Here is a 21968-nt window from a genome sequence, read left to right on the forward strand (position 1 = left end):
TATATCGGATTACTCGCCATCTAGCGAGGGCGGGGGAGAAGGGAGGGAGAAAAACATTCGGAACACAAGGTTTTACAAGGGTGAATGGCGAAAACCTTCTATGCATATGTTTTGAAAATAAAAAGCTTTAATTAAAAAAAAAAAAAAAAGCAATGGCCGGTACAGCCAGAGTGGATGTTAGCAATGGCCAGCCTGTTGTTAATATCCCTTCAGGATGTTGCTTTCCTTCAGAAGCAGCTCGGTTTAGGTTCCGATTCAGCAAGAGTGGTCTTCGCTTCCCTCGGCTCAACAGCCAACCCTTCATTTCTTCAACTGTTCCTCGGGTGCCATCGTCTCCCGTCTCTTCGCCATCCTGGTCACCTTTGTCAGTGTTCTTCCTCAAAACTGTCCAGATATGGCCTGAACAGTAGGCCCCTATTAGCGCAACCTAAGATTAAGTGACACAATCAAAGATTTATGTTACAAATTGTTGACCCTGAACGCCATCTCTTCCGCTCCCCAACAAAATAACGGCAACAAATCTTTTACTTCCCTGTACTTGTTGCTCCTGTCCTGTCCTTGATTTTGTTTGCTTTGAGGATAGGATTTTACATTTCATCTCTGTAGACTTCACCCATCATTCACTGGTTGAGAGCTTCGGGACCATAAGTCTCTCTTCCAACACATGAACTTTTCCTCCAATTTTTGCATCTTCGAGTGCTGTGAGCATATGTATTCCTCTAGCTAAATTCCTGCTCTGACCACCGCCCGGCAGAGACCCCCAGGGTAGTCCAATATTAGATTTCCTTCTGGGTAGCCACAAATGACCGACTGCTCCCTGTCATTCAACCAGTTCTGAATCCAACTAATTGTACTATCAGGTGGTCTGTATCTCTGCATCTTGTTCCTGGGGATAATATCGGAGACTTTATCAGATATTTTGATGATGTGTAGGTAAATGATTCAATGTACAGATTGGTCTTGGTTTTAGTTATTTTAGGCACGATCCCATCTGAGGGTTTTCCTGGCAGAGATACCGGAGTGGTTTGGCCATTTCCTTCTCCGGCTCATTTTACAGATGAGGAAACGGAGGCAAACAGGGTGAAGTGACTTTCCAGGGTCATACAGCTAGGAAGTGTCTGAGGCAGGAAGATGTCTTCCAGCCCAGAATTCTATCTATTCTATCTATTCTGCTTCCTAGCTGCCCTTTCCACAGACTAGTAACTCTGCCAGAAAAGGAGTAAGGTTAGCCTGGTGAATTCAAGATCCACAGGATTTTTCTTAACATAAAAAGGAAAATTGATCAAGGTTTCCTGTCCATATTTAGGACAAATGCCTCTTTAAAGAAGTTAGGGAAGGGGAGGAGGAGGAGGAGTCAGGAAAAAGGGGACCGGCACACATCCTTTGGATAGCCAAATGAGATTTACTGAAGCGCGTTCTTTGTAGTTGCCCAAAGTTCAGGAGGGTTGGAGATGGGGGATCCTGAAAGCTATCTGGTGACCTAAATGTCAGATCACTTTATTGTGGGGAGGGAGGCCCAGCAATAAAAGATGGCTTTCCATCTTCCCCTTTCAATAAAGAAACGTTCCCATCTTGGTTGTGTTCTAGGGACATTGAAACAATTTTGCTCATTTCCCAGAGGTTCTAGAGCAGTGATTCATGGGGGAGCAAATTCTCTACTTGCTCTCATCATCTCGGCGGTGAAGTCTCCCTAGAAAATCCCAGGCAGCCATTGGTCCATAAGGGACTCCGTGGCAAAATGAAAGACAAAGGTGCCGTTAGGTCTGTTCGTGGCCTGAATTTCTGGTCGCTAGGCATTCTGATCTCGGTCTTTGGCCCTGAACGTGGACTGCAGGTGCCCTAAAGCCATCACTCTGTAGTCGGCCCTGAGGCTCCGTGTCTTGCAGCATTGGGATGTGCCAGTAGGCAATTACCAGGAGCTAGAATTGCCCCTAACACATTTGGCACGATCTCTTCTGGATGATGTCATCCTGACTCTCTGCAATCTCAGCTTCCGTTGCTCAATTTTCATTAACCGCCCCTTGGACATAGATTCTAGAATGTTGCCAGACGTAGAAATCAAATCCAATGACCTTTGCCATCGTAGATCATTTTCTCCTCTACGATACTTTTGCTCCTGGTTTTCCTGTCACCGATCTGAATTGTGGGTGTCCCCCGGGGGTCTGTCCTGAGCCCTCTTCTCTCCCTTCTCCTCTTCTCCCTTCCTCCCGTCTCCTCCTGTCTCCTCTCCTCCCCTCCCCTCCCCTCTCCTCTCCTCATCTTCACCTCCTGCTCCCTTCATGTCTTAACTAAAGTTGTGCCTTCTGCCAGCAGCCTTTCCCAGCCATCCTTAGCCCTGGTTCTTCCCTCTGAGATGGCATTTTCCCTGTGTGGAGTTGGTTTTGCAGAGTTGTTTACATGCCGTCTCCCCTGTGGGACTAGGAACTCCTCAAGAGCAGAGACCATCTTTTGGGTTTCTTTGTGTCCCCGGCACTTAGCACATAGTAGGTGATTAATAAATGCTAGCCAACTTGACTCGTAAGCTCTGCTCTCTGTCCTTTTTTGGAAAACCAGGACTCTGTCTGCCTTTGGCCCAGATCTGCAGCAACTCTCTTGTTCCAAAAAAGGGCAGAGGGCTCCCTGATCATGCCATTACATCCCCTGGGATAGATGGCTAACTTTTAGTGCTCGAGGGCAACTAGGTGTTCTACTATCCCCTCACTGATAGTGAGTTTCCTATCGAGAGTCTAGTTCCTGTTCTGTATTTTCCTGTCCAAGATCATTGTCCTTGATGGAGGAAACAGAAGCAAGCCCTCATCCTCATAATCCCCAGTCAGGCTTCCTGAGCACCTTCTGCTCGTGAGTCGCGGTACCCCGGCATAGTACTGGAAGAAGCCGGGACCGTCAAGATCGCCAAAACCAGAGCGGCTCTCGCTCACGTCCCATAATGCATTCCCCGTATGGCCGTGGTTGGTATGAGGTTACCATCTGGCTGCCTTAATACCACCCGGCTCTTGTTCTCCAGCCCCATCAGCGGCCAGCACCCCTAATCTTTGCTCTCTCTAATCATTCCTGGTAGGGCTCTCGTGACCCCACGTCATTATACACTGGGGCTCGAGGACCCAATTCCCGCCTCCCCAGCATCCCGTGTAGGTGGACGTCCTGTAGCTCTTCTCCTCTCCCGCTACCTCCTGGTTAGCTTAGGACTCCCGACAGCTTCTTTGAATTCTCTTCTTTCTTAGCTGTTCTTTGAAACATTGCTTCCATCCTTTCAAAAACCATTCCATTTTCCCTGATGAGCAGAGCAGTGGTGGAAACACAGCTGGCGTCCCCCAACTCAGACTTGCCGGAGTCTTGGGGTGCTCTTGTTAGCAGCTCACCGGGCAAAAGGACTCTTTGCCGCCCCCGTTCTCTGCCCCGTGGACCCAATGGATAGAGGAGGGAAGCGCTTGAGGGAGGCTTTATTTCTAGCGGGTTTCTTGCCTTTTCTCTGGAGTTTGATTGGCAATAACTAGCTTCCCGTCATAGACCCGATGTGAACAGAAACCGCCCACAAATGTTGTCTGGGAGAAAGTCTTAAGCAGAATCCAATTACCGGCCACTTTGGCCCCCTTCCAGCCTCTTCTATCTTCTCCTCATAACCTGATTTCCCAGAACCTCAGAGTCAGAAGGCACCTCGGGGGCCATCTGGTCGGACTCCTTGCTGAATGAGAATCTGCTCTGCAGCGCGCCCAATGAACAACTGGCCATACGCGGGCGGCCCAGCCCCCTCCCGTCCGGACTCGGCCCTGATGTCAAGCCTAAATGTGCCTCTTTGCAGGTCCTGCCCTTTGGATCGGATTCCTCTTTTATGTTAACAGTCCCTCAAATGCTCGGTCTGATGGCTTAGAAGCAACATGGCTCCTCCAAATCTTTTCTTCCTCAATTTAGCCAATCTCGGACCTTCCCATCGGGCCCTTCACCACCCTGGATGTTATTCGGCTCATCAAACCCTTCCTAAACCGTGGCCTTCACGTGTGAACACTAATCCCTCCCTTCACCGGAGGTCTCTGAGGAGAGGTTGGGGACGTAGGGAAGCTCACGTATGGGCTGGATGGAGTGACCCCTGAGGTTGCTTCCAGTTCAGACATTCTGTGAGCTAAGCAGGTACTTGCTCTCGGGGGTCGCTGCATCTACATGTTAGCTCATCGTGTTTAGTGCTAATCCTGACTTGGAAAATTGGGACTGAACAGTGCCTTTGGGTCCTTCCTCAATCTGCCATCTCCTGTTCAGCTCATGGAGAAATGGCAGCAAGGGCTCCACTAAGGAGATGTAACGGCCAGGATGGGAGGCACCCCGAGCTTGGTACCAGACTGAAGTTGGGCACGAGCGACAGAACGGCCCAGCTCGGGCACTGTACTGCTACCCAGAGGGTTGAGGGACCTTCCCAACGTCTTGGGCAGACTGTCTGGGGTGTTCTGGGAGGACTGAGCCCTGGCCCGTTTTCTGCGCCTTCCCTTTGGGATCAGGCTCTAACCCCCCGTCCCAGGGGCAGGGCCTGCTTGATTGGGCTTTCTGGGAGGGGTCCCATGCTGGATCCCACAGAATGGACAGCGCTGGGTCCCCTTCTCAGTTCTGGCGCTCCCTGGGGAGCTCTGAGGGGGGCATCCCAGTCCTGTGGTTGGGTCAGAGCGGGGAATGGCGCCCCCTCGGCCGAGTGCCTTCCTGCAGCCTCTGGAGCCCCTGAGCTGCAGCTCTGAACACATCTGGCTGAGAGCAGACCCCGCTGAGGGAGACCCCAAGGCCATGGGTGGGTGGGGGCACGGGGGGCAGTGCCCTGAGTTGGCTGCGGGGCCTCCTGATGACCCCCTCCCCTTCAGCTTAGCACTGGCTCTCCCCGCCTCGTGTTCTAGGAGAGGGAGCTCTGCCTCCCCGCTGGCATCTCCGGGACCACTCCTGGCAGGCAGGCGGCAGCTCTTGCAGGGCTTTGGGGCCATCAGCGTGTGCCCAGCCCCGGGCCCCAGGAAGAGCCGGTAAGAGGGGGGGGATCGGCAGCAGAGAGATAAAAGGCAGCCAGGTCTCCAGGGCTCCCCCCACGGCCCGCAGCTGGGGGCAAGCGCGGTCCCTGGCAGCGTGGCCATCCCTGTGCATTCGGCGGCTCTGCCTTGGCCACTGGGCACCTGGGGGTGCCAGCTTCTTTAGGCCAGCCGAGCATGGGGGCTGAGTTCAAATGTAGCCAGGGCCGCAGGGAAGTGCCCCGGGGGAAGGGGGAGCAAGGGCAGCCTGGGGGGGGCACAGAGATGAGACTGCCCTGCATTTCCCACAAGGGAGCCCTGGACAGGGTGGGGGGTGGGGGAAGAGGGGAGTGAGAAGGGTAGAAGAGGGAGGGAGGAAGGGAGGAACAGAGGGAGAGAGGGAGGGAGGGAGGGAAGAGAGAGAGAGAGAGAGAGAGAGAGAGAGAGAGAGAGAAGGAAGAGGGAGAGAGCGTGAGGGAGAGAGAGAGCGCGAGCGAGAGCGCAGGGTTAGGAGGGGGGAGCGAGCGCGCGAGCAGGCTGGGGAGGAGCGCTCCTGGCGGGCTGCAGTCCATCCATCGGGAAAGGCCGGGGCTGGGCAATGGTGCGTGCCAGGGACAGAAGAGGGCTCCTGAGGCAGGATGGGCGCCGCCAGCAGAGGCAGAGGAGCTGAGGTGATGTAAGCACCTGGGGAGGGGCTCAGGCTGAGGGGAGGCGGTGGCGGAGGAGGAGGAGGGTGCCAGTCCAGGACAGAATGATGGGCAACTCTCACCACAAGCAACTGAGGACTAAGAGGCAGAGCAGGATGCACCCAGCAACAGGTACTCCTCCCTTCCCCCTCCTCCCTCCCTCCCTTCTTGCGGGGGCTCCCCCTCCTCCCCACCTTCTTCCCATCCTGGCTCCCGGCTTGCACGGGACTCTGGCTGCCGGCCTGACCCGGGGGGGAGGGGGGAGAAGGGGGGGGCAGGTGAGGCCGGGCCGGAGGGGGGGCTCCTGGCGGCTCCCGAGGCCGGGGCTGGCCGGCGGCCCCGCCATCGCCCGAAGTTTCTTGCTCGCCAGCGTCGGGGTCCGGGGCCGTGTCTGTGTCCGGTCCGGGGGGATTCCGGTGCGGGGGATGGAGGCTTTGCGGAAACCGCTCTTTGTTATCTAAGCTGTGGCGCCCCCCCCCCCCCCCCCCCCCCCCCCCCCCCCCCCCCCCCCCCCCCCCCCCCTGGGCTGGAGCTCCCATGTGATACATGCAGATAATGGTACAGAGGAATCTGTTTCTTGCTGTGTAATGGCACCCCGTGCACGCCCAGGCCCACGCCCACACCCACGCCCACGCCATGGAGGGAGCTCTCCTTGGGCTGCACGAGCGCCAGCCACTGCCTTTTGGCACTCTCCATCCGGGGGCCTGGCGCGCCCTGCCCCCCCCCCGACCCCTGCGGGAAGCGGCCCCCGTGCTCCGCTCTCGCCTTCGCCTCCCTCTTTCCTCCCGAGACCCGGGAGCCGTGGAACCTCCTCCCGGAGCATCCCCGGCCGGCTCCTGGCCGTCCGGCTTCCCGGGAGCGAGGGGCGGAAGTGGCAGGAAGGCACGTTGCGGCTCTTCGAAAGGAAGAGCTCGTGGGCACTGGGAGCTGGCCCCAAATGGCCGGGGCCGCAGTGGCGGGGACCGAGCCCCCCCCCCCCAGGTCTCCCCGGTGCCGGATGCCGAGGATGCGGGGATTCCTCCCGGGGCCGGGGGCCGTCGGCCTCTGAGCTCCCTCCCAACTCCGGGACACTGGAAGTCTGCGATTTGCCGAAATCGCCCAAGTGGCCCACGAGGGAAGTTCCCCGAGGGGGCCCTTTGGGGGTCATTCAGTCCAACTCCAGCCCCGAGCACAGGAGGGAGTGAGCCCCCAGGACAGGAAGCCACCCAGTGGAGCAGGGCCAGAAGGGGCTTGAGGTCCCACCCTCCATCCTCGAACCCATTTCTCCCTGGGCTGCTCCCTGTTCCCAAGCCGCTCAACCCCGATTCTAGGGCTCCCGAGCTCCTCCACCTGAACTCCTGTTGGCTGGCCGAGCTTCAGACAGGGACCCTTCTAAATGAGCATCACCTCCCCCGAGTCGGGCCCTCCCTGTGGCTGGCAGGGCCTTCTCCAGTCTCTGATTGAGCCCTTAGCAGCATCCCCACAGCAGCTGTTCCAGGCCTCCGGTCCTTTTGCTCTGCTCTGGCAGAGCCCCCCCCCCCCCCCCGCCACTCTTTCTCAGCAGTGACCTCACCTTCTACTGGCTCACAGCACCAAGGCCTCCTCTCACCTCCTGCAGACCCCAACACCTCTCAGGGGCCTCTGTCGCTCCTCTCTCAGAAAAGGGATCCCAGACTCTTCTTCTGTTGGCCCTTAAAAAAATCCCCAGGCCCACCCCTTCTCTGGACTTGGCCATCCTCACCCAGCTCTGCCCTTTCCCTCTGGACTTGGCCATCGTCACTCAGCTCTTCCCTTTCCCTGTGCTCTTCCAGGACCAGACTGGAGCCCTCACTTCCACCTCTGCTTCTTTCAGGATTCAGCTCAAGAGGCACTTTTGCCCAGCAGCCATCACCCAATCCCAAACTCAGACTCCCTCTTGGGGTTTCCCTCAAGCACTTTCTCTTATTCTTTCCTTTGTCCCCAATGGCAATCTGTCTGGTAGTGTTTCCATTCTGGTCTCTGCAGCAGTTCCGACTCTCCTCTCCCCTCATCCTCCCCTCCCCCAGGAGCTAGACGGAAGTCTTGGGACCTTGTCACACCCCATCTTCGGCCCTTTTACTAGATGTCTATCAGATAAAAACTCCCAGGTTTTGCTAAGCCCACTGGGAAGGAGGGAAAAGGTTATTCGATTGAACTCAAAATGGTGAATTTTATACAAAATCAGTAATCAGGGATCACACTTCCGAATGCGTTGGATTCTACGTAGGCCATCGTCGGGGCTGGAAAGAATGGGGTTGGAGCTTCCCTGGAGCACGGCAAAGGTCGGCCATGCTGGGTTGTGGGCTCACAGGCCTTTCCTGTAGAGGAGGATGAGGGAAGGGGTTGCCAAATGGTTGTGTGGCCTTTGTAGGATCGCCGGGTCTGCATTCCTGCTGTGATCACATCCTCCAGGGTTCCTTACGATGACCCGAAAGATCAGGCCCTTTTTGTGTGTGTACGGCACGATGCTTGGCACCCAGTAAGTGCCAGATAAACATCTGTCGATCGATCGTTTGGCACAAGGCCACGGCGATTAGCCATCGGTGCCTTTGTCCCAGGATGGTTAGTGCCAGAGTCATGGTGCTGGCGAGTTGGGAAGTTTGGGGGATGTGGCTAATAGAGGCTAATAGATCCTAGCAGAACTTCGTGGCTAAGTGGTGAGCCGCTTTCTGAGAGACTCTTGTCCCTTTTGAGGCGCTGTTACGTTCCCCACAAGACTCTGCCCACATGCCATTTCCCCACACGCACTTGTTCCCACTCTCCTTGGAGAGACCCCACGTGGGGGCTCTGAAGGCGCGTGTCGCTTCCCTGTGCTTGATTGTAAGCTCCCTGAGGGCCAGGACCATATCTCACGTGTGACCAAAGGAACAGAAAAGCACGGCTCAGCTGCACGCTATGTGCCCAGCCTGGGGCGAGGGCGGGAGATAGAGATACGGGTTGGTTTGGAAAGTCCCAGCTTGGTGAAGGGAGCGAGGAGGGTAGTGGGCTGGCACACCCTTTCCAGGGGCGATGGGCTGTTGATTTCATTAGTTACGGTACCGGAAGGGCAAGGAATATGTGCACAGCAACAAGGTGACTGTCAAGGAGACGGGCCAGGCAGGGAGGGAAGCTTGGCTCGGGCCAGCTAGTTACAGTGGGCCAGGTGGGGCCTTGCCCCGTAGAAACGGTGTCACATCCTTTGCTCATAGCCGTGGCCGGACGCCACGATTCGTCAGGTGTCCGGCTCAGACAGCTAAGAACTGCCGTTGGTCACACGTTCGTCCTGCCAGTTAATTAACTCCAAGCCCGGCTCTGTCACTAGGTGTGAATTGCCCACCTTGGGGGACGGCTAAGGTAGGACCAATTAATCAATCGGGAGCTATTCTTAAGCTTCTACCCCAGCACTGCCAGACGGGCCCTAGTGGGTGTCAGGGACACAGACAAAAGTGACGCATCCTCTGACATCATGGGTTTTTTCCTGCTAAGGAGGGCACCGACAAGCACACAGATAGAATCGGTAGGAAATGAAGAATGGGGGTCGGGCTAGACGGAGGGCTGTGGATTAGCCTCTCAGAGGACAAGGTCAAAAGGTTCTGAGCAGAGGCTTGAAGGATGCCTGCAATTCTTTTTTTTTTTTTTGGAAATAGTATTTTATTTTTTTCAACTTGCATGTAAAGATAGTTTTCAACATTCTTCTTCTTCTTCTTTTTTCTGAGGCAATTGGGGTTAAGTGACTGGCCCAGCATCACACAAAGTGTCTGAGGTCAGATTTGAACTCAGGTCCTCCTGACTTCAGGGCTGGTGCTTTATCCACTGCGCCACCTCTCAACATTCATTTTTTAATATAATTTTTAGCTCCAAATTTTTTCTTCCTTCCTCCTTCCTTTCCCCCCTCCTTAAAACAGTAAGCAATCCGATATAGGTTACCCATGTGCAAGCATGTAAACAGATTAACACATTAATCATGTTGTGAAAAAAAAAGAACAAAAGGGAAAAGCCATGAAAAAATGAAAAACTAAAATAACTAAAAATAATCCGTTTCAACCTGTGTTCAGACTCCATAGTTCTTTCTCTGGATGTGGACGCCATTTTCCATCATGAGTTCTTGGGAATTGTCTGGGGTCGTCGTATTGCTGAGAAGAGCTAGGTCATTCGTAGTTGGTCATCACACAATGTTCCTGTCGCTGTGTACAGTGTTCTCCTGGTTCTACTCCTTGCACTCGGCATCCGTTCAAGTCTTTTGAGATTTTTCTGAAATCATCCTGCTGATGGTTTCTTATAGCACAATAGTATTCCATTACATTCATACACCACAGTTTAGTCCTCTCTTCCCTAATTAATGAGCATCCCCTATCTTTCCAATTCTTTTCTGCCACATAAAGAGCTGCTCTCAATATTTTTTTTACCTGTACTTTCTTTTCCCTTTTTATGATCTCTTTGGGATACAGACCTTTGCTGGGTCAAAGGGGATGCACAGTTTGATTGCCCTTTGGGCACAGTTCCAAATCGTTTTTCCAAAATCAGTTCCTCACTCCACTGAGAATATGTGTCCCAATTTTCCCAGATCTTCTCTAACATTTATCATTTTCCTTTTCTGTCCTCTCAGCCAATCTAATAGGTGTGAGGTGGTACCTCAAAATTGGTTTCATTTGCATTTCTGCAATCATTTTTTCATATAACTATAGATACCCTTAATTTCTTCATCTGAAAACTGCCCATTCATATCATTTGACCATTTATCAACTGGGAAATGCCTTGTATTCTTATCCATTTAGCTTAGCTCCCTCTATATTTGAGAAATGAGGCGTTTATCAGAATCACTAGCTGTAAAAAATGTTTTCCCAGCTTTTTGCTTTCCTTCTAATCTCACTTGAGTTCATTTTGTTTGCACAGATCTTTTTCATTTAATGGAATCAAAATGATCCATTTTGCATTTCATCAGGTTCTCTGTTTCTTGTGTGGTCGTCAGTTCTTCCCTTCTCCCTAGATCTGACAACTAAACTATTCCTTGCTCTTCTAATTTGCTTATGAGATCAGCCTTCCTGTGTAAATCATGAACCCAGTTTGACCTTATCGTGGCATATGGTATGAAATCTTGGTCTATCCCTAATGTCTGCCATATTCTTTTTCAGTTTTCCCAGTCAATAATGAGTTTTTATCCTCAAAGCTGGAGTCTTTTGAGTTTATCAAGCAATAGATTACTATAGTCAGTGACTCCTGTGGCTTGTGTACCTCATCTAGTCCACTAATCCCTGGTCTGTCCCTAATGTCTGCCATATTCTTTTTCCAGTTTTTCCAATCAAATAATGAGTTTTGATCCCAAAGCTGGAGTCTTTGAGTTTATCAAGCAGTAGATTACTATAGGCAGTGACTCCCGTGGCTTGTGTACCTAATCCATTCCCCTGATCTGCCACTGTATTTCTTAACCAGTACCAAGTAATTCTGATGATTGCCGTTTTATAATATAGTTTTAGATCTCTCGTGGCCAGGCCACTTTCCTTTGAATTTAAAAAATAATTTTCTTAAAAGGACCCACATGTGCCAAAATGTTTGTGGCGGCCCTTTGTGGTAGTGGCAAGGAACTGGAAACGGATTGGATGCCCATCAGTCGCAGAATGGCTGAATAAGTTATGGTATATGAAGGTTATGAAATATTATTGTTCTGTGAAAAAAGATCAGCAGGGTGATTTCAGAGAGGCCTGGAGCCGGAGAGACTTAACACGAATTCATGCTGAGTAATGTGAGTAGAACCAGGAAAACATGGTACGCAGCAACAACAAGATTATGTGATGATCAACTCTGATGGTCATGGCTCCTTTCGACAATGAGACAATTCAGAGTAGTTCCAATGGACTTGTGATGGAGGGAGCCATCTGCATCCAGAGAGAGGGCTGTAGGGACTGAGTATGGATCACAACAGAGTATTTTCACCTTTTGTTGTTGTTCACTTGCTTGTTGTTTTTCTTTCTCAAGTTCCCCTCCTTGGTCTGATTTTTCTTGTGCAGTATGATGAGCCTATGTTTAGAAAAATTGCACATGCTTAACCTATGTTGGATTACTTACTGTCTAGGGGAGGGAGGATGTGAGGATGGAGGGGAAAAAGTTTGGAGCACAGAGTTTTGCAAGGATGAATGCTGAAAATTGTTGTTGCATATACTTGGAACGATAAAAAGCTATCATTATTTTTTAAATGAATTTTAAAAACCTTCCGGTAAAAAAAAATTAATTCCTTTGATATTCTTGACCTTTTGTTCTTCCAGATGAATTGTTATTTTCTCTAGCTCTACAAGATAATTTTTGGTAGTTTGATTGGCAAGTACTGAATAAGTAAATTAATTTAGGTATAATTATCATTTTATTATATTAGTTTGACCTACCCATGAGGAATTGACATTTTCCCAGCGGTTTAGATGTGCCTATTTGCATGAAAAATGTTTTGTAATCGTGTTCATATAGTTCTTGGATTTGTCTTGACAAGTAGGCACCCAAACATTTTATTTTCTCTCCAGTCATTTTAAAAGAAATTTCTCTTTCTATCTCTTGCGTGCTGGGCTCTGTTGGTCGTATATAGAAATGTTGATGTATGTGGGTTTATCTTATATCCTGCAACTTTGTGAAAGTTGTCCATTATTTCAAGCAGTTTTTCAGTTGATTCTCTAAGTTGATCATCATATCATTTACAAAGAGTGATAGTTCTGTTTCCTCATTGCTTACCCTAATTCCTTTGATTTCTTTTTCTTCTCTTATTGCTAAAGCTAACATTTTTAATACAATATTGAATAATAGTGGTGAGAATCAGGTTTTCACCCCTGATCTTATTGGGAAGTCTTCTTCTTCTTCTTCTTTTTTATTAAAGCTTTTTATTTTTCAAAACATGTGCATGGACAATTCTTCAGCATCAGTCATTGCAAAAAATCCTGTGTTCCAATTCCCCCCCTTCCCCCATGCCCTTCCCTAAATGGCAGGTAGTCCAATATATGTTAAACATGGTAGAAATATATGTTAAATCCAATATATGTATACTTATTTATACAATTCTTGTGCCACACAAGAAAAAAGAGAAGCAAAATAAAATGCAAACGAGCAACAACAAAAGGAGTGAGAATACTATGTTGTGTTCCACACTCAATTCCCACAGTCCCCTCTCTGGTGCAGATGGCTCTCTTCATCACTGAACAAGTGGAACTGGTTTGAATCGTCTCATTATTGAAGAGAGCCACGTCCATCAGGATTGATCATCGTATAGTCTTCTTGTCGCCGTGTACAATGATCTCCTGGTTCTGCTCCCTTCCCTCAGCATCAGTCCCTGTAAGTCTCTCCAGGCCTCTCTAAAATCATCCTCCTGATCATTTCTTATAGAATTATATTCCATAACATCCATATACCATATCATATTCAGCCATTTTCCAAGGATGAGCATCCACTCAGTCTCTTGCCACAACCAAAAGGACTGTCACAGACATTTGTGCACATGTGGGTCATCAGGAAGTCTTCTAGCTTATCCCCATTACATATAATACTTGTTGATGGTTTTAGGTAGATGCTACTTATGATCACTTTAAGGAAAACTCCTTTTATTCCCATTGTCTGGAGAGTTTTTGATACTATTAAGTGCTGTATTGTCAAAACCTTTTTCTGCATCTATTGAGATAATCATATGATTTCTATTACTTTTGTCATCGAGATAGGCAATTATGTTGCTAGTTTTCCTAAGATTGAACCAGCTGGGCCTTCCTGGCATAAATCCCTCCCGGTCACAGTGCATTATCCCGCTGCAAAATTGAGAGGGGACAGTTGAAGTCTCCCATTAGTAGAGTTTTGCTGTCCATGTCTTCCTGTGATTTACTTAACTTGTCCTCTGCTGTACCACTTGTGCATCAAAGTTTACTATTGGCATTACTTTATTGTCTATAGCACCTTTTTTTAGCGAGAAGTACTTTCCGTTCTTGTCTCTTTTAATTAGATTTTTGGGGCTTTTGTTTTGTCTGAAAGCAGAATTGCTATCCCTGCTTTTTTTTCTACTTCAGCTGAAGCATAATATAATGTGCTGTAGCCTTTTACCTTTAGTGTGTGTGTGTGTGTGTGTGTGTGTGTGTGTGTGCTTCAAATAACACCTGCAATTCTAACAGCTGGAGATGAAATGAGGGTGAGCCAGCACAAATGCACCAAGATGGCAGCTGGAGAATTGCTTGCAAAAAACAGTAAGTTGGCTAGTTTGGCCGGATTGTAGAATGCATGGATAGGAGTAAAGTGTGAGAAAACTGGAAAGGCAAGAGGAGGCAAGAAAGGCTTTAAAAGCCAAATGGGGCATTTCATGTTGAATCCCAGGGGCAATAGGGAGCCATCAAGGTTTACTGAGTAGACAGTGACGCTATCAGGCCTGTGCTTTGGGAAGATCACTTTGGCAGCAGAGTGGAGGATGGATTGGTACAGGGGGAAGTTTGAGAGGGAGAAGGGACTGGAGGGAGAGAGACTAAATAGGAGGCTGTTTGAACCAAGGTGGGGGAGAAGAAGTCAAGTGGGAGGGATATTGCGGAGTTAGAAATTGAAAGATCTGGTAACTGACTGGAGAAGATGCGGGGTGAGGATGAGGAAGGCATCAGGCACACTGCTGAGCTTAATAATGTGAGAGAGCAGAAGGATGGGGGTGTCCCTGCAGAAATAGGGAAGTTTGGAAGAGGGGAAGAGTTTAGGGGCAAGATAATGAGTTTAATTCTGAACACATGGGGTTTGAGAGCCGTGGGACGTCCAGTTTTATAAGTGGGACGGGAGCTCAGGTGAGAGAGAAAGGCTGGAGAGAGAGATCCGAGAGGCGTCTGTTAGAGAGATGAGAATGGGAGGCCGGGAGCTGATGGTTCACCAAATAAGGGATTGCAGAGACAAGGCCTAGTGTGCAGCCTTGGGGTGCCCCCGTCCATGGCTCCGTAGACCTTCACTTTGGTAGGCAGCCAGTACCCCTTCTCTCTCCTGCTTTCCTTTGGGGCCTCCCGGACCGTGAGCTAGCCCTGCCAGTGCCTGTGTCAACCTCATTACCAGCGTGTACATCCCCGGGAAGTACGCTGCCAAGGTAAGTGAACTCATCCACAGCATTCAATATTTCTCTATTTGCCGTAACCGGCGATTTCACGCATGGACGGTGCAGGCTGATAGAGAGCTCTGTTTTTGCCCCGTGAGCGAGCCGTTGCGGTAGTCCAGATGTGAGGTGACTAGCACCCGCTCCATCGTGGTAGCGGTGTCGGAGGAGAAAGGGGGAGATAGTCCATAAAGAGAGAACTTGGCAACTTATCGAATTTGGGAAGGTGAAAGGTCAGCTAGGTTGTGAGCTTGGGGGACTGGAAGGATGACGATGTCCATGATGGTAAGAGGGAAGTTAGAAAGGGGAGGGTTTGCGGGGAAAGCTGATGAGCTCTGTTTTGGACACGGTGAATTTAAGATGCCTACTGGAAATCCGGGGGGGGGGGGGAAATGGCTCAAAGACAGTCGGAAATGCAGGACTAGAGGTCAGCAAAGAGATTGGGGCAGGCTGGGTAGATGTGAGAATTATCCACATTGTCCAATCACGTCTAACTCATCCCGACCCCATTTGGGTTTCTCAGCAAAGATACTGGAATGGTTTGGCATTTCCTTCTCCGGCTCATTTTATAGATGAGGAAACTGAGGCAAACAGGGTGAAGGGACTTGACCAGGGTCACACAGCTAGGATTTGAACTCGGCTCCTCCTGACTTTAGGCCCAACACTCTATCCACTGGCTACCTCGCCGCCCAGTTAAGCCTACGGAGCGGAGGAGATCACCAAGTGAGATGATGTGGAGGGGAAAGAGAAGGTGGCCCAAGACGGGGCATTGGGAGACCCCCGTGGTTGGCAGGTGCGACTAAAAGGGTCACCAAAAAGAGACGCTTAAACTAGAGTTGATGTTGTTCAGCTGTGTCTGTGATCCTACATGAGATTTGCTTGGCAAAGATCTTCTCCAGATCATTTTAGAGGAAATGGGGAAACTGAGGTAAATGGGGTCAAATGACTTACCTAGGGTCACAGAAGCTAGGAAGTATCTGAGGCTATATTTAGACGTTGGCTTTCCTGACTGCAGACCCAGCGCTTTATCCACTGAGCCATCCAGCTGCCTCTAAAGTAGGGTAGGTGCCAGTGTATTTATGGAGAAAGAGGAAGTGAGTAATTGGGAGAAGGGGTGCGGGTGACTGAGGGAGGTCAGGGTGCCATAGGGCGGGCACCAGATGCAAACAGGGCAAGAACAGGCGGGGTAAGGTCAGAGGATAGGGTCACGAGGGGGCTCCGGGGCCAAGGACTCCATCTCTTTGCTGCCTGAGGCTCGGACCTTGGACAGCGCCGGCCACTGATGGGGGCTCCAGAAACTCCTGTTAGGAGAGTTCAAGCCCCGGCCCTTCCGCAGGAGCAGTGAGGGCTAGCTGAGGGGGGGGGGGGCTGGCAATGGGAGGCAGCAGAGGCGGAAGGTGGGAGCGGGGCCCACCCTCAGCCTCCGCAAGGCTGCCCCTGCCCCAGCCGGGCCAGCTGCGAGATGGGGGGGGGGGCGGCTGCAGGGGACCAGCTGAGCCTGCCCGCAGCCCTCATTAGGGCTTCCTTAGCAGCCGCAGAAGCACGGCGGCGTTCCCATTGGTCCGGGAACCATCTCTTAGGCAACATCTGGCTGGCTCAGAGATTGCTGGGAATCCAGTGACTGCGGGGAAGTCGGCAGCGGCAGGAAAGGGAGGGAGAGAGGGAGACAGAGGAGGAAAGGGAGGAGGGAGGGAGATAGAGGAGGGAAGGGAGGAGGGAGGGAGACAGAGGAGGGAAGGGAGGAGGGAGGGAGAGAGGGAAGGAGGGAGGGAGAGAAGGAGAAAAGGAGGGAGAGGAGAGGGGGAGGAAGAGAAGAAGGGGAGAGGGAAGGAAAAAGGAAGAGAGGCAAAGAGGGAGGAAGGGAGAAAAGAAGAGAGGGAAGGAGGGAGGGAGGGAGGGAGGCTTCAGAGGAGTCAGGAACCAAAGAGCACTGCTCTCCAAACCAGAGTAGCAACGCCCCTCACCCAAGCCCATGGCCCCCCAGGGCGGGGCTCCTCGGGGCATGGTGGGAAGGGGCTTAGTACCGAGATGCGGCTTATCCAGACACAGGGCCCGAGAAACCAAAGGGAGGAAGGGGCCTGAGGCACAGGGGGCTGCCCCGGCCCAGTCTGAGCAGCTCTGACAGAAGACACCCCCCCTCACAGACTCCCTACCTGGCCCCTAGGCGTTAATGCTTGACGGGTCTGGCACCAAACCCTTCATCTGGGGGATCCTGACAGCCCTGGCAGGGGGAGCTACCCCCTGTCCCATGAGCCCAATTTTACAACTGAGAAAACTGAGGCTCAGAGAGATGACTTGGTCCCTAGGTACGCAGCTCTCCAAGCACACTGTGCATGAGCCGAACCCAGCCCACCCTCCCGATAGCGGCTCCCTGGGCCACGCTGCCTCGGTGCCACTTAGTCTTTGTGCCCTCAGAGGAGCTCTCTGCGTTTCTTGGGCTTTCTCGGCCAGGGGAAGGGGTGATGCAGTCTGGGAAGCCCAAGCAGAGCCCAGGGGGGGGCAGCACCTTGGCCAGCAGTTCCATGCCCGACCGGAGCCTGTGTGATTCAGGGTTGGTACCTGGCACACAGGAGGTGCTGGAGGATCGATGCCTGGTCTCCAGGAACAGCTCCCTTTTCTTTTTGCCTTCCTGCTGCCCCGATTCAGTTCACGTGGCCACGGCCGATATCTGGGACCGGCTTCTCTATAGAAAGCCTGTGACCGTCTTACGCTCCCGCTGACATTTGGCCTCACGGGGCCACTTGGCATCTTCGGCTCCGTCAGGCGGGCCCTCCCGCCACTCGCGCTGCCCTGAAGTAGCTTCCCGAGGCCCACTGTGGCCTTTCTCTGCTGCTGCTCAGTAATCAGCAGCAGAGCCAGCAGATGGGAGGATCAATAAGAGGAGGAGGAAGAGGAACATATCCTGGGCTCTTTTTGGCCTTTTCTCTAAAAATGAAGCTCCCTTCCCCATGAACATTATGGGTGTGCGATTAGCTGTGCACTCTAAGGGGGGGAGGGTCACCCTGGGGTTTTGTTAGTCCTGGTGGGTAAAGAAACTCACCAGGGCCGGTGGGCACCTTCTCGGGGACTCCTGGGCTCCAGAGTTGCCCGGTAGGCCGAAAGGTTGAGTGACTTGTCCTTGACCACGTAGCCAGGATGTGGCAGAGGTCAGTCAGAAGGCCAGCTAACATTTATTGAGCGCTTACTGTATGCTAAGAACCCAGGATACCAAGAAAGGTAAAATTCGTCCCTGCTCTGTAGAGTTCCCAGTCTAGGGGGGAAACAGCCTGCCGACGGCTTCGCACAAACCAGCCGGAGAAAGGATAAATTGAACGTGATCTTTAAGGGAAGATGTTAAGACTAAGGAAGCCGGGAAAGGCTCCTGGCGGAAGATGAGGCTTTAGCCCCAGAAAATAAGGGGGCCCAGGACAGAGCCCCGAGGGACACCCAAAGGATCACGTGGAGGGAAAGCTGGCAAAGGAGACTGAGAACAGGTGGTCGGAGAGGGAGGAGATCCAGAGGAGAGAGGGCCCCTCTCCCCTGTTCTGAACACCTCGAGGGAAGAGAGGGCAAGCTCGGAGAGAGAAGCCAACAGTGTCAGAAGCTGCAGAGAGCTTGAGTCAGTATTGAGAAAAGGCTGTTGGATTTGGCACCTAAAAGATGAGGGGTAACTGGGGACGGTTTCAGTCAGTTAGAAACCTGACTGTACAGGCAGCTCGGTGGCACAGTGGATGGAGCACCAGCCCTGAAGTCAGGAGGACATGAGTTCAAATCTGGTCTCAGACACTTCACACTTCCTGGCTGTGTGACTCTGGGCAAGTCTCAGGGGAAAAAAAGAAAAAGAAACATGAGCATCTTGTTCCAAGTTAGACAGTCTCATTAGATGGAACTCTGATGTAGCCTTGTTGATCATCCTTTGATCTTTCCTTGCTACTTCCTTGGACTTGGAGGCTTCTAGAGGCAGGACCTCAGGCCACCTGGGGCCTCCTGTGCCTGCAAATTAAGCGGGAAATGCCTCAGTAAGTCTGAGGTTTATTGTTAGAAGTGAGTCGAGGGAGAGCCGGGGTGGATGGGAGCTAACCTCGGGAGACTCCAGGAAATCCTTTCTCTTTTGACTTTCTTCTTCCTGAAAAAAGACAGAAGTCTCTCCCGTTCCCCTGCCTGCTTTTGACACTCTCAGCTAGCAGGAAGAGCCACCCTTAACAAGCACTTGCTTCCCCCTGCTCGTCTCGGGGATGGGCTGACGCTTCTCCGGCTGCCTAGAAAGCAGCCCCCCAACTCGCTGGCTCGCAGCGGCCTCCTGTCTGGACAGACGGACAGACGGGCAGACAGGGGCTTTTGCTTCCCCCTTCCTGCCGTGAAGTAAACACAGATGGGACAGCAGCACGGTTCTCACCTGGACCACCTCTGTCCTCCTTGGGGACGGTTCCTCCCTCCTGGACGGGCCTGCCCTCCTCCCACCGGGACGGCCCTGCCCTCCTCCCTCTGGGACGGGCCTGCCCTCCTCCCAGAAGTCCGCTGTACTTGGCCCGGGCGCTGGGTGCCCATTTCAGGCAGGGCCCTGGCACGGGCGGCCCGCTCAGCCTTAAGCTGCTTCTCCCTCCCGCTTGGTCAACAGCAGGGCCCGGCTCTCCTGCCATGTTCTTGGCTGCAGTGAATGGCCGGGGTCAGAACTCACAGCCTGTTCCAGGTTGCATGGGGGAAGGGGGGAGCCCCAGACAGACAGAGAAGGAGGAGAAAGAGAAGGAGGAAGGGAGGGAGAGGGGGGAACTTAGAGGAATGGCCTCTCTCTCTCTCTCTCTTCACCCTCCTCCTTTCCCTCCCTGCCCCCTGGGGACCATGGGAAGGAAGGGGGCCTGGGCAGTGACAATAGACCAGGGAGCTGACTCAAACAGCCAGTTCCTGCTCATTTCCTCTCTCTGTGGAGCAGGAGTGGGAGTGGACATCGGCTTCTCCGTGTGCTCGCTCCTGCCGCGAGCCCTGCTGCCGGGACAGGGAGTGTCGGCAGAAGGAGAACCAAGCGGCAGCCCCCTGCCCCTAAAGCGGCCTCGCCGCCATTGACCCAGAAGCCTGGGCCGCCCCGGGACTGCCCGCGTTCAATCAGCCATGCCCCGGCTTCGGGTGGGCCGGGAAGGGGAGCCCAGAGAGAGGGGCCAGGCCAGTTGAGGCACCCGGTGGCTCCATCTGCCCGCTCCTTCCCTCTCCGGCTCTGTCCGGCTGCCCGGGGAGGGCTTGGGGTCGCTTTCATGTGGATGTTTGGGCACCTGCGCCTCTGTGATGGAAAAAGCAGAATTTTTCAGCCCTTCCTGGAGCAGGGCAGGTGAGTTGGTTGGAGAAACCGGGAGTGGAAAGGAAGGCCATTTCCCACCGGGCTTTGGGGGCCCAGAAAGGCTTTGGGATGGCTCCCTGGCAAGGGGGGCCCTCTGGGACTCTTAGGCACTTGAGAATTGGGAGACGTGGGGGAGAGAATCAGCCATTTTCAGAGTTGTGGGGGGCTGTTATGGCCGGGTGGTCGGCTAATCACTGAGACCTGCTCCCAATTGCTAGTGGGGGGCGGTGGGAGGGGTTACAGGAAACCCCTTATATGTCATGTGAGAACGAGGTGAGAAAACAGGGGATGGTTAACCTGAAGGAGAAAAGATTGTGTGTGTGTGCGCGTGTGTGTGTGTGTGTGTGTGTGTGTGTGTGCATGTGTGTGTGTGTGTGTGTGTGTGTGTGTGTGTGTGTGTCTGGCAGGGCAGGGATGTCCCACAATCACTGTCTTGAGATGCTGACGGGCCGCCATGTGGTCCAGGGATTGACTGGTCTTGCTCTGGCTCCCGAGGGCACACTTAGGACAAATGGAGGAGGTTTGCGGGGAGGGAGAGTCCACCTCCATTTTAGGGAGAGCTCTCGAAGCCTCGGAGGGGGCCCTTCTGAACAGCCATCGGTGGCTTGGTGTGGAGTGAGCTCCCGGCCCTGAAGTGTTTGGGCAGAGACTGGCTCCCGCTCTGGGGGAGGTGCCGGAGGCCCGGGATCCCAGGGAAGCTGGGCCCCATGGGGAGAGTCCAGGATTCAGTTCCCTCAGAGTCTGCTCGGCTTAGCTCAGGGGTCTGAGGGGAGAGGCCGGCCAGCATTCATTGGAGGTACAGCTTTGCCACGAGCTTGGAGACGCTGGGCCAAGGGCTCGGCGGGGGCCCAGCGTCTGGCCTGTGTGCCGTTGTGATTGGGGGGGCAACACTGGTCTTCAGTCCCCTCCTGGGGGTCAGGGAGGGCTTTGTCCCTTTGCCATGTGCTTTAAAGCCCTCCCCCACTTTGGCTCCATCTTCACCAAGGAGATGCTCACCCAGTCATTTCCCAGCCTCCCTTGGGGGGGCTTTTCCTCACTCCAGATTCTGAAGAGGGGAGAGTTTTGGACAGGGCCTCCGGGGCTCATAGGGCAGCATCCTTCCCTCCCTTCCCCTTCTCCAACTGCTGCCAGTGTCGGTGCCCTGGGCCGGCAGCTCCTTCTGGAGCCAGAGTTGCCGTCCTCTGCTGACAGACAGTCTGGAGGAGGGGAGCAGCGGGGAGCTTTCCTGCTCCCCAGGCCTCCCTCTCCAGTCCCCCTGGGGATTGTGGGAACATCGAGAACCCTGACTGTCAGTGAGACAGCGGTCCAAGAACTACAAAATGTGCAGCCTGGGCCGGCCCGGCAGGGTGGTGGAGCCCCACGGCGGCCCTTTGGGACAGGGGGCGCCACTTTGCAGCCAGCAGTGACGCTGGCTCCCACTACCAGGCTGCTTTCTATACATGAGCCCATTTGCTCCTGGGCAGCAAGTATTCTTCCCACGGCCATTTTAGAGAAGGAAACCGTCCCTCAGAGCAGCCAGGTGACTTAGCCGGGGTCACACGGCCAAAAAGCAGCCCCGCGGGAGGATAGCTTAGCTAAAAACAAAGCCTCCGTCATTTCCCAGCAGTCGGGTCAGAGGTGGAACAGCCCATTCTCCCTGTGTGGTCCAGCCTCCAGGAGAGCGTCCGAACCTGCGGCAGAACAGAATTTCTTGGGAGAAGCAAACTTAGACGAAAGGTTAAAGTTGAAGGCAGGGGGAGGGGAAGCTGGGGATCCTTTCCAATCCCACCTCCCTACTTCTTTCTCGGGACGGCGGCCTCGGAGAAATCCAGGATTGAGGCCTTCCTCCCCCAGGTGCCCCAGAAGCCTGTGGGAAGAATCAGAGGCCCTTCCAACTCTCTCCTGAGGGATCTGTCAGTTTCTGCCTCATCCCGGATCTCCCTTCAAATCCAGCTTCTCTCTCGCATTTCCTT

General features: G+C 52.9%; 1 protein-coding gene across 2 annotated transcripts in view; it reads left to right on the top strand.

The window, feature by feature from the left end:
* NHSL2 (NHS like 2) overlaps positions 1-21968 on the top strand; it is a 170792-nt gene that overhangs the window by 86324 nt on the left and 62500 nt on the right. The window contains exon 1 of one of the 2 annotated variants that reach the window (XM_031944619.1): positions 19483-20007. The exons of the other annotated variant lie outside the window; for it this stretch is intronic. Within the exon in view, the coding sequence (XP_031800479.1) occupies positions 19965-20007 (43 nt within the window). The 5' untranslated portion in view covers positions 19483-19964. Of the gene's footprint in view, positions 1-19482; positions 20008-21968 lie in introns of those variants that run through there. 2 annotated transcript variants of the gene reach the window in all.

This window comes from Sarcophilus harrisii, chromosome X (assembly GCF_902635505.1).
Source record: "Sarcophilus harrisii chromosome X, mSarHar1.11, whole genome shotgun sequence".
Lineage (NCBI taxonomy): Eukaryota > Metazoa > Chordata > Mammalia > Dasyuromorphia > Dasyuridae > Sarcophilus > Sarcophilus harrisii.